Source organism: Ornithodoros turicata, chromosome 8 (assembly GCF_037126465.1).
Source record: "Ornithodoros turicata isolate Travis chromosome 8, ASM3712646v1, whole genome shotgun sequence".
NCBI lineage: Eukaryota > Metazoa > Arthropoda > Arachnida > Ixodida > Argasidae > Ornithodoros > Ornithodoros turicata.
Window position 1 is genome coordinate 4,118,447 of NC_088208.1, and position 12,031 is coordinate 4,130,477.

A 12,031-nucleotide genomic window follows, 5' to 3' on the forward strand; every position below is an offset into this window, starting at 1 on the left:
GCCGCAAACTTACCTCGTAACTCTCTTGCTTCCATTAATGGCTTTCCGCTGGCGGCTAGAGTTGACCAATCATTGTTACTTTGAACTTGCATTACACTGTACTAGATTTTTGTGCCATGTTACGTTATCATTGGCGGTAATTGCTTTCGGGTTTCCTCTAGCGCTGAACTAAAATGCAAAAGAAATGCTGCCTCAAGCAGTACTTCCAAGGACATGCTTGAAATTACGCACGTCGTCATGACCGATTAGTTGCATTTGAAGCAGAAAAATGTGCTCCACTCTTTAGTGCTTGATATGCCGTTTAATCGTACAATATGAGGGCGTAGCCTTGAGTCGTTTCATAATACACCACGAAATAAGGCACACACAAGGTGTAATCTTCACCTGCATACAGAACTACACTCCAACTCCCCATAAAAGTTTTGGACTTTTATCGGATTGGATTGGATTTGCCTCAGTGTTGCACACATTGAAACCGAAAACTGCCTCTCCATCTGTCCAGGTTTGTATGCCACTCATAGCCACACACATTGCATTGCAGCGCTAACGCAGAATTTAAAAAAGAAAAATCTAAAAGATGCTTTGTGACAGCACACAAACGACACTAAGCGCAAGTGTCACACGCTAGGTCATTCTGTGTGACAGGGTATTACAGTTGAACCTCGATATAACGAATTTGTAAATGCTGGCTCTTTGTTTCGTGAAATAGAGAAATTCGTTAAATGGAACACTCAAAAGTGAAGCAAATATGGCCGCCGCCACTACGTGCACCGCGCGTACTGCAAAGCGCCATTTGTCATGAGACATGTATCAAGCTATGAAGGGCACAAAATACGTATCAAGCTTTATTGATCACATAACGCTAAGTAATACGTAATTTAAGCACAATATCGCTTGGAGTGTTCATAACTTTCGTAACTCCGGATGGCCTCGAATGCTTTCTCCTGCGCGCTTGCGTAACGTTTCTTGGTTGGTTCACTTGCACTCATGATGCGCATGACACACATGATGCAGAGTTCCGGAAAGAACGAGAGTGCATCACCGTTTAACACCGAAAAGAACGAGAAATGGGTACATATCACGTTGACGTTTGTGCCAATGAAACCTTGACCTGCGACGGCGTCATGCCCATTTTACCACCGTAGGCATAAGCAGTGCGAACAAAAACGAGTAAAAAACGGCACACAACCGCAGCCTACTGTCATCGGCGTCAACAAAAGCAAATTAGACTTTGCGAGAGGCCAGCACTGCATGTCTTCGTGGTGCGAAGAGGCCCTCGGGCCGGTTTTCAAATTGGCATCCGCGTACTGAAAATTACCGGCAGCAGTGGCTACACGTCTACATGCTCCTTTTATGGCTATGTGACAGCCGCAGTAACCAATGAAAACTCCCACGAGGACAATGGAGAGGGGAAGGTTTCTCCTCCTCCTCCTCCTCTTCTTCGTGGTGGAGGGGAAAGACATGTGTAGAAGGCTTTTGTCGCCCAGAGATTTAGTTAAAAAGAGGCGACCAGACGAATGTATTTCGTTGAATCGAGCGCAAAAATACGTTGGCGTCTATAGGGACGCGTACAAGCGACGGAAATTCTTCATTAAACGGAGGATTTTGTTGAATCGCCATTTGTTATTGAGAGGTTCAGCTGTATAATTTAATAGCCTAGTGTTTTTTCATGTAATTTTTGTTATGCAATGCAGAGATGGCGTCCTGCTGGATCCAGACGATGACATCATTTTCGAGGACTTTGCTAGGCTTCGTCTGCGAGGGGAAACAGATGCCTAAGTTTCCATCGGCGCAACCAGGATACCCTCTGCTGGACCCCTCAGCTTCTTCCTGTCGTCTGCCATACGAGCTTCGTGTTGAAATGGGCCACACCAACAAATGGGCTGGAAAAGCCATACCGGATGATGTGTCCTTCCTTCAGTGCAAGGTCCCACTTTTCTGAACAGTTGTTACCTGCACAAAGTGACTTGTGACGGTGTTGCTGGACATCTCTCCACCTTTTATCCTGTTTTGCATTTTGTCTCACAGGGTCCCTAGAAGTATACGAAAAACGAAAATGAGCTGCTGTCTCCGAATAGGCATTTCTATACAGTTTTGATGGATGATGGGGGTCCAAAAAAATACCGCGTCTAGTTGCGTTTATGCTAGCCGATGCAAGTTTTTGTTGGATCTGAGACGTGTTGGCTGCTTTCCGACGTTTTATTTGTATAGCTCGAGGTTGCCAGCTCGGTTTGCTCGATGGGTAATTTGTGAAGCCGGTGGCGAAGCGGAGGCATCGGGCGTCTGTGAGCTTATTGGGCGACCCTGAGGCATGCCTCATATTTTGTAGCAGCATGCTTCGGCGAATGCGACAAGAAGCCTGCGTCCCTTTCGATTGTTGCCGCGTCTCGCATTTCAGCATCTGTTGTAACAAGGCTCGTATTCGTAATGAGAATCTGGCTCGCGGCGAATTGTTTTCTGTGAAAACAGCCCTTTAATTTTGAACGTTTTACGGTTACTGCTAGTGAGACGCTAAACCCACTAAGAAGTCTAGTACGTACTATTTATTTAGAAATAATCTTTAGGAATCTTGTGTAACGCGCAAATAAAGTGGTAGACCAAGCACACCCCATGCCTAGTGTGCAGTGTTGGGGAGCTTTACGGACTGACAAATGCTTTTTTTTTTTTTCTCTCTGTTGTCGTCGTGGCAATGCAGCTCATTGGTGTATGTATGCATATTCTCCCTGTTCATGCAAGGACAATGTCCCCGTCCGAAAACATGTGAGTGCCAAAGTAGTGTGCAGAGCTTTGACAGAAAAAGGACAGCGCAGAAAGTACTGGTTATGCCACGCAGCTCAGGATTGTGCAAATGTCATACGCAATGTGATATGTGTAATCAAATAGTTCCCACGGCCAGAACTAGTATATATATTGCTGTTGCTTGCACCCGTAAATCTGTAACTGGGTGATTGGGATCGGAATTCAGTAAGACCTTGCTGTACTGAACCCCAATGCAATGAAGATATCGCGCTAAAGTAGGGTTATACCCCCAAGCCCACTGTTGCTCATAATTAGGGCCTGACTTTTTCGGTTTTTATTTTTGGCCAAATTAGGGGGGTAAATATCGGGTGATATTTTTCATTCGAAAATTCGGGTGTATTCGGGTGTTAAAATTGAATTCGGGTGTATTCGGGTGTTGTGTTCGGGTGTTAAATCTGGTTACGGCATATTCTGTCGTCAGGAATTCGGGTGTATTCGGGTGATTTTTTTTTTTGTTTAATAAAAATTTGTCTTAACATGGAACTAATGTTTAGCAATGTTATCAAACTTTATTTTCATGCGCGCTTATGAGCGTGCCATGCGACCCGGATGTTTTCGGGTAGATTCGGGTTAAACCCGAATTTTACAGATTTCGTTCGGGGGGTAAATATCGGGCGGATACGGGTTTAACGCGAAAAAGTCAGTCCCTACTCATAATCTATGTCGGCGTGCCATCCTGGTCGCCACAGTCCTGCTGCTTGTGCCATCCGCATTTCACGTTCGGGGTCAAAGTTTTCATTTGACATCGTCTGGCAAGAGCCTGGAAACAATACCCACGAAAGTTTTAAAAGGAAGCATTAGCTACGTTTACATGAATGCGACAGAGGTGCATCGAATCAAGTGGAAACCGGAATGAAGTCGATACGCCACCGTTTACATGGACGTGCATCGAGTTAGGCTCGAAACTAGTGCCCCACGGTGTCACACTGAAAATATAGAGCTCTGCACTTCCGGAACTGTTGTTTCCGTCGCCATTTCTGAAAATCTTCATGCACAAAATCTACCCCGCAGCCACCTTAACTCCTTCTTTGTCATGCAGCAAATGCTTACCGAAAATCCTCCTGTTTTTTAATGCACATCTTCTGTTTACGTGCACGCTTTGAATTTGTGTCTACCATCTCGATCCACGTCTGTCTGGCAGATTGACTTCGACGTGCTGTCCTTTCGAATTTATCGTTTAGCTTATCGAGTCGATGCGCTTCGGTCGCATTCGTGTAAACTTGGCCATTGGTTCAGAAGACGTCTGTCTGAATGAAATTCACATTAAACCAAATTCGAAAGACCCACATTGAAAAAAAAAACAAAAAAACATGATAACGAATCTTACACCATCTTGCCTGCCCAGTACCGGCAGTGCGAGTAGCGAGAAGGCGAGGGAGAAAGAGAGCCAGTGCACCTGTTAGAGTGCTGCACAGGCCGCATTTTTAGGCCCAGGCCCGACCCGACCTTCCTTTGATTCACCTGCCCGGGCCTGGTTTAACAGCTGCGTACCTGGCCCTGGCCCGGCCCAAGCGCGAAGGATTACAAGTTTCTCGGCCCAAACTTGGTCCGAGCCCGAGAAGCAGGGAAAGGTAACGGAATCTTTTTCGTTTCCGTTACCACCTCCGTTACTGGCCCTTATTTGTTTGTTTCAGTTTTGGGATACCACGATTGTTGCTTTCATTTCAGTTACGTTTCCGTTTCGGTTTTTGGTACCGCCCCACCTCCAGCTTTTTGTTATCCTTCTTTCTTTTTAAAAAAAAAGGGCATTGAGACCGTGACAAAACTTAATCCCTGTACGTTCTGAAGTCTATTTTGAGGACTCCAGGGATACATGCATACAAGTGACAACATTTATTCAGAATATACATATAGGTACGTGATTTCTGTGAACAGCTAATATGAACATGGTTTCCAGGAACGTTACTCACGCTTGCAACTTCCAGGTCACCATAAGCATATATAAGAACTACGCTTCTTCTGGGTACTGTATACTACTTACTTATATACTCCAGTTTGATAGTTGATTTTAGTTATAGTTCTTCAGTTAATTTTAGTTTGCTTCATTGAAGTTTATTTCATAAATTTATCTACATGATATGGTGAAGAATTGCAATAATTCGGGTCCTGCGGTACCCGAATTATTACCGTAAATTGTTGTCGTTTCCGTTTCTCTTTCAGGTATTCTAACTGCGCGATATCCGTTTCTGTTTCCGTTACCGTTGCCTGCCATATTTCCGTTATAATACTGTTACCGTTTCTGTTACCTTTCCCTGCCGAGAAGTTTGTAGGCTACCAGGCCCAGCCCGGCCCACTGTATCAGGCTGTAAAATTTGGCCGTGGCTAACTAAGGGAGGGGTAATACAGGCTCGGTCCGATCTGGGCCTGGCAATATACGGGTGTGGGCCCGTAATGGTCAAACCCAAACCCAGCCCAGGGCAGCAAAAAGAAAGCTTAACCCGACTCAGCCCCAAGGGTAAGCCCGGGCCTGTGCAGTGCTCTAGCGCCTGTGCTAATCCTTCCTGAATGCGTAATCCCGTTCACGCACAGGGGACAAGTGTTCTCTTCGATCTCTGTCGCCACGACTCGCTTTGTCCGCACCTGGGGGCAGTCATGATCGGTGCCTCATTACGATTGTGTGCGATGTGGATCCTGCATCAGTGCGTTTGGGGTATCAGCTGTGAAGGCTGAAATTTGTAAGAAGGCACAGTGAAGCTCAACGTATCTTTGCATGTTTCTCCAGATTGCTACTTTGGTCGTTCCACATTTTTGTTTCTGAGAGTCACAACTTCCAGCATGGACCACTTATAACGTCCTGTCAGGCTTGAGGGTACAATGTCAGCGGTGTCACGACGTAAACAGAAGGTTGTGGTCAAAGCATGCCGGTTACCTATAGCGTTCAACATCACTTAGAACAAAGCAAGCTGCACGATACTTTATTTAAATTTCACGGTGATGTCTGTCCGCTGGAACAAAATACCCATGCTTACCACTTCCATTTCGGAGTCGCATCTGATCTGCCGATCGTTAATCGGGCTAGTTTCTCCCCCAGGTATACCAGTGCCGTGAAACACGTTTCCAAAGCAACCCCCATCACTGGCAATGTTTCGCAAACTGTTTCAAGGCCACGATAATCTAGGCACACTGAGGCTCTTACGCACATTCTTTCTCAGGGCATGTGTGCATGAGCATGTACGCACACTCTTTCAAAAAAGAGCTGTGGCCCATGTTCAATCGCTCTCATGCATCATCTCTACCATTTTCATATGAAAGTTCCACCATGTTCACAAGGACACATGCATGAAGATGAACGCACTTCATTATGAAATGAAATGCTTAAATGAAATATTAAACCCTTCTGGGGGAAGACAAAATTATGCAAATACTTGCCTAGGCTGCAGCTCAGAAGATGCACAGGATTGCAACCGCAACAACAACAACTTTATTTTGAGATGATGAATGGGGAGTTTCATTGCAAGGGGCAGATTGCAGATGCATGACTGAGCAAGCCAGTATGATGTGTGATGCAGTATTGAGCTACCCTGCTAGTCACAAAAGGAAAAGTATGCTGCACTCAGAATCGCATCGTGTACCATCATGTTATAAGTGGTTTATACTGACTTCTGTGCTCCTAAAGAAGTACATATTTCCGGTATCCTTGACATACAACTGCATGTCATTGGTGCTTTTCTGCTAGGGGAGATTCTCGTTAGAGACTCTCTCCTGACAATATTTTGGACACCACAGTACAACCGACAATCAAAATCGCACAAAATACGGTCGAGTTGGGTTTTCTGTTGACGAGGGAGTACTATTCTGCCAGTGCACTTCTCTGTGCGTGTGCTGGAATTAAGCACTGTTTCTTAGTATTTTTGTTTGTTTGATCCTTTGACATGCCCCTTTCCTGGAAGGCTCCTGTGTTTCCCCACGGGCCTCTCATCCCACAGTTCAGACACCACTGCCGTCCTCAAGACATCCGTGCAAAGGGCATCTCTTATAATAGGGTTGTTGGTCTTTCTCTCCTAGAGCCTTTCCATGCTGGTACATGTGAAAGGGTGGCTGTGTATTGCCCCTTAACATGCAGGAAACTGAGGGAATATTCTGCCTCCTCTCCCATTTTCTCGTGGCTTCTTGAGTGAACGGTTTTAGGGTCAGTGCAGGCTCATTATAGCAAGGTTTTAATGTGGACAGCATATACGTAGGGAGTGACTTTTTCGGGTTAAATGCTTTTCTCAGATTCGGGGTGGTAAAAATCGGGCGCTATTTCTAAATGTAATTCGGGGACAAATCGGGCGATAACTGGGCATTCGGGTGTTTTTGTTTCTCCTCTTGTCTATTAAGTCCTTTCCTAATCTCTTTCTTTTTTTTTCCTTTTTCTTCGGGATCGTGACCTTCCAGCAGTAATTCCCGAAGGCATAGACAAGTGACCCATTCTTACATGTGTTACACGTGGCGACCTTTGTTCATCTTCAGTGGAAACGTCACTCGAGGATTTCATAGTGACTGGAATTCGGGGAGAAATCGGGTCTAACCCGAATTGGTCAGAGGTCAGTTCGGGGGGGAATAATCTGGCGGAATCGGGTTTAACCCAAAAAAGTCACTCCCTACGTATACGGTGTAATAAATGAAAGCGATGGATCACATTGGATTAGTTAGCATTCATATTACTGCGTTCAACCGCGTTTTCTTCCATTGTCTTCTTGCAAGTGTCTTGGTTACAACAAGGTCGTTGCACAAACTAATTCCTGTACAGGGTTTTCTTTTCATAAAAAAACGGGAGCATTTCAACAGTTTGCTTCGGTGGTCATAGCAACCTGAAGATGCATTGCGGTGAGCATTATTGGCACAGCATGCTACATTGTCTGTGAGCAAATTTCAGTCTAGGAAGTATCTTTACACGTTATACTAAGAGCATCATCCAGTGATGAGCGCAGGGAGTCTCGTTTTAAGGACTGGCACTGCACTGCCATATTTACTCGCAAAATTAATGCACCCCCTTAAAGGGATGGTCGCTTTCATACCCATAGATCCTGTAACTATGACATCGTTGTTTTCCTCGCTGACATTGGTACCAAAAATCCCACGTGAATTACTGGTATGGTCTTTGGCGCATTTTGATTAAATACACTGTAAGGCCGACGAGAGATGTTGGGAGCGTGGTGGAGATCCTTCCTGGAGATCCTTCCCTAAAAGTAGAAGACATCTGATTGAAACTGACCAATCGAGGGGAACGTCAGCTCAGCTAAGCAGCTCTAGTGGTGGGCGTCCCAAAAGGGCGATTTAGTCTGTGTGTTGCAATCCAACATGCCCTTCAAGTGCACGTTGTTGCGATGTTTCTTTGTTTTTTTTTCAGTGGAGCTTCCTCAGTTGCGGAGGGAATCGTAATCTACAAAACTCATTTATTTAATATCTAAACGCCTTTCAGGAGAGAAAATTGGCCAATAGACTGTCGAGCAATATTGCATTGATTGTATTGCATGAGCAATACGATCATTGTTGTACTTGTTTCACACACATTTCTGGAGCCGACTGTCCCTCTAACCCATAGACCTGGCAACCGGGGGTGGGGGTGGGGGGTTAATCCTATGAGGAAAACAGACTCTCGTTCCATGCTAGGTAGCTGTTGCCCTGAGGTAGTGTAAAGTTGTGTGAAGTATGAAAAGTTCCATCATTTGGGCACTAAATTTTGGGGTGCGTTAGTTATGAGAGTAAATACAGTGTTTACAAAACCACATTGATATTACTGTTATTGCTCCTACTATTCGGACATCATGTGACATCAAAGTATGCGCACATGCACTCACGTGGGTGTCAATAAAAGAATCGCAAAAGCCGAGGCCGTGAGAAGGAATACGCGAGTGAAATAGATAGTTATTTTACTGTCTCATAATGTCACGGGAATGTTACTATGCTATTTCATGCTCACTGCATATTGTGAACGTCGGTAGTGTAGCCAGAAAAATATTTTGGGGAGGGGGTTCTATGGGAACTTTATGTAGGGAAGAGGATATCACCCCCTGTTTTCCCTTTCCCAAATGCACTATCAAAGGTACAAGTTTGGGGGAGGGGTTGAAACCCCTTACTACTGGCTATGCCACTGTTGAACGTGTATGTCATTGTTTTGTATCAAAAGTAGTGCAGAGGCAACCAGGACTAGATTAAAACGTAATTTTCACATTGTGAACATTACGGACCACTGTTAAAAACAATGTTCAGAAGGACATAACCAGGTTTAGCGACGTAGAACCAGTTTGTAAGATACAGTATTTTTGTACCGAGGTTAGTGTTGGAATTTTAATTGAAATACTAAAATGGCAAATTTCTGCAGGGAAACGTGATCAGAATGTGGCTTAATATTGCTGCGTAATAGTGTAACCAAAACGAGACGCATACGATGGCATGTCTAAGGCTATGATTGAGATCTGAACAAATTGGCTTCAGAAAGAACACAAGGCCAGCGGCACACACGCTCGAGAGAAGCCAGCTTATTCGAGCTGTTGCACACCACTTTTATTAACACTTTGTAGGATTTAAGTTGTGCATGTGCTATTGCACATTACCTCAGGGGTATGATAACATATTCTCTTCCCCAACCCCTTGGAACACGAGTGCAAGAAAGAATGCTACACTGAGAGACACCTTTGCATTCTCAGGTAGATCTGCTGGAGAAAAATGGTTTCAAGTTCATTTCGAGACATCTTGGAGTTTCTCTGCCAAAATGCCCACCCCATCATTCAGCCATTTGTACCGCATCCACTCGATGTTGGAAAGATGTGCTCATTGATATGTGCTTCGCAATCACGCACATCGTAAAATGCTCACACCTTATACTGCATATTTTGAAAGGGTTCCCACAACTGGACGAATACAGGAAAGCAAACACCACAATTTTTTGCAAACCGTGCAGAACTCATTTCCAAGCAAACTCGATGTCTTGTATCTCTGTTACCCAGCTATGTGTTGCTCGGCAAGAATTAGGCGGTAGATTTTGATGCAGGTTTAATAAGCTTTTTTTTATTTCACTCTCTCTGAAGTAACAGAAAAAGCACCTGTCTCACTTTAAGTTCTGTTTTTCTTCTCATGTTATGTAGATAAGACGTTGAAACCACACAAGCAGCACACCTTGGCCCAATATTGGCAATACTGGTCCAGTATTGGACCGACATTGCCAATATTGGTCCACTCTTGGTCCAGTATTGGACCGACATTGCCAGTATTGGTCCAATCTTGGTCCAGTATTGGGCCGACATTGCCAATATTGGGCCAATCTTGGTCCAGTACTGGACCGACATTGCCAATATTGGGCCAATCTTGGTCCAGTATTGGACTGACATTGCCAGTATTGGTCCAATCTTGGTCCAGTATTGGACCGACATTGCCAATATTGGGCCAAGATGTTGTACTGCTTGGGCATGTATCTATGCTTGTAAAAGTGTAATAAAAAAAGTATAAAGTCCTGACAAATCTGCACCCTGTACTGTGCTACAACATAGTTTCTAGCGGGGATTATGTAACCACACATACAGCTTAAATAGTCATTAAAGCAGCCACGTGCAGTGATGTCACAAAGCGAAACATCTTTTGCCGTCCTTGTACGAAGCCGTCGTCTGATGCATTGTCTGTGTTTGGTGATGTCATTTTGTGAGCTGTTGTCTCTCTCTCTCTTGTAATCTGCATTTTTATCGCTCGTCCGTTGTTGGCTGTTGCAGAAATCTGTTCTTATTGTTGAGTTTTGGAGTGCTCATTGGATGTCTGCCTGTTATTAACGCCATGAGGACTTCATTTACGTGACAGCTCTTGACTTTGAACTGTGGTGCACGTCTTGTGCGTGCAATCCTGCTCCAGTGTTTCGATTCCATTTTTAAAGAAAACATTAAAGGATGCAATCCTCTTTCCTCGATTGTCACGGTTTACTCTTATCTCAACTGTAATTATATGGCAAAGTATATCTGGCAACTTCAAAAACATTATTGTGCCAAAAAGGGTTAAAACTTTGACAGGTTTGTAGCTCATACTTAAAAGCGTTAAAACTCTCAGTGCGGGAAGGGACACACACTCATTTTTGCACAGTAAACAACAGCTTGAACATAATAACACAAACAATAATAACAATAACCTTGAACAATAGTTCCACAGAAAGACACCGAGCTCTTTTGTCGTGTCTCTCTCGCTTGTTGTGAAAGTTAAACTTTTCTACCCGTGGCTCCCCACGTTTTCTTTTCACAACATTCTTTAAGTTTCGTTTTTTTTTTTTCATTATTTGTCACATGGTACTCTTACAGGGGGCATTAAGTACATACAAAAGTTTATCTTTGAGGTATGAAAGATTCCGTCCTTCTGTCTCTTTGTGGTATGAAAGATTTGTAATTAAAAAGTGGAGAAAGGTGCCAGTTTGGAGGTTCCTCTCTTTCCTTCCTCAGAACTGTCGAGAAACTTCAAGGAGTATGTCACCTCCAGTGCACCCGTCAGTGTGTCAAAGGACATATATTGCTAGAACGTCCCCTTCCTGCATTTCTTTGTACAATCAACGCTCTACGAGGGAAGCTGCGACTAGTGTTGGGATCCGGGACACCCCTAAATCTCGGGATTTACTAGAAAAAATCCTGGAAATTCAAGATTTTAAGATTTTTTTTTTCATTTGAAGTTCTGGGATTTCGGGACTCGAGTGGAATACCGCAAAGACTACAGCAACGGCTACTGTTCGCTCAATCGCTACGCAGAACTGCGGAATAATTACAAGTTGTTTAATTTCTGGTACAGGTTTTGAAATACGTACCTGCAGTTCTCTGTCCTTAACTGCCTCCGGCGCATGCTAAAGGCTTATGCATAGTTCCTTCCTGGCATGGTGCAGCCAGTGGGCTTCGGCTGTTGACGCCCATGACATGCACCGAAGCTCCATGAAGCCTTTTCGAGGTGTATAGTCAGCATTGAACGACGTATGCTGTGCTGTGCTCACGAACAAAAGCAAAATGGAAAAAGAAGGGCTGGTGATCACAGGGGTCAGTTTAATTTCTACGACAGCACACAAAAGGAGGACGTACAGGGACTTTCCGCAGAAGTTAAGGTGATTCAACCGTTGTGTGGTTTTACTTATTGCGTGCCATAAATGGACCGGATGGCTAAATCCACGAGACTTAGCAATATACTTAAACTTTGGGAGACTGTACGGCGGTCTACACACAACGAAAACTTCATTTTATGATGATGACAGGGGAATTTTCATCACCAGGGGCAGTACTCTACCCCGTTGCTG

General features: G+C 44.3%; 1 protein-coding gene across 1 annotated transcript in view; it reads left to right on the top strand.

The window, feature by feature from the left end:
• LOC135366406 (arrestin red cell-like) overlaps positions 1-2,606 on the top strand; it is a 38,923-nt gene extending 36,317 nt beyond the window's left edge. Inside the window, exon 12 of the mRNA XM_064599086.1 lies at positions 1,695-2,606. Coding sequence (XP_064455156.1) covers positions 1,695-1,779 — 85 coding nt within the window. The 3' untranslated portion in view covers positions 1,780-2,606. The remainder of the gene's footprint in view (positions 1-1,694) is intronic.
• The last annotated feature ends 9,425 nt before the right edge of the window (positions 2,607-12,031 follow it).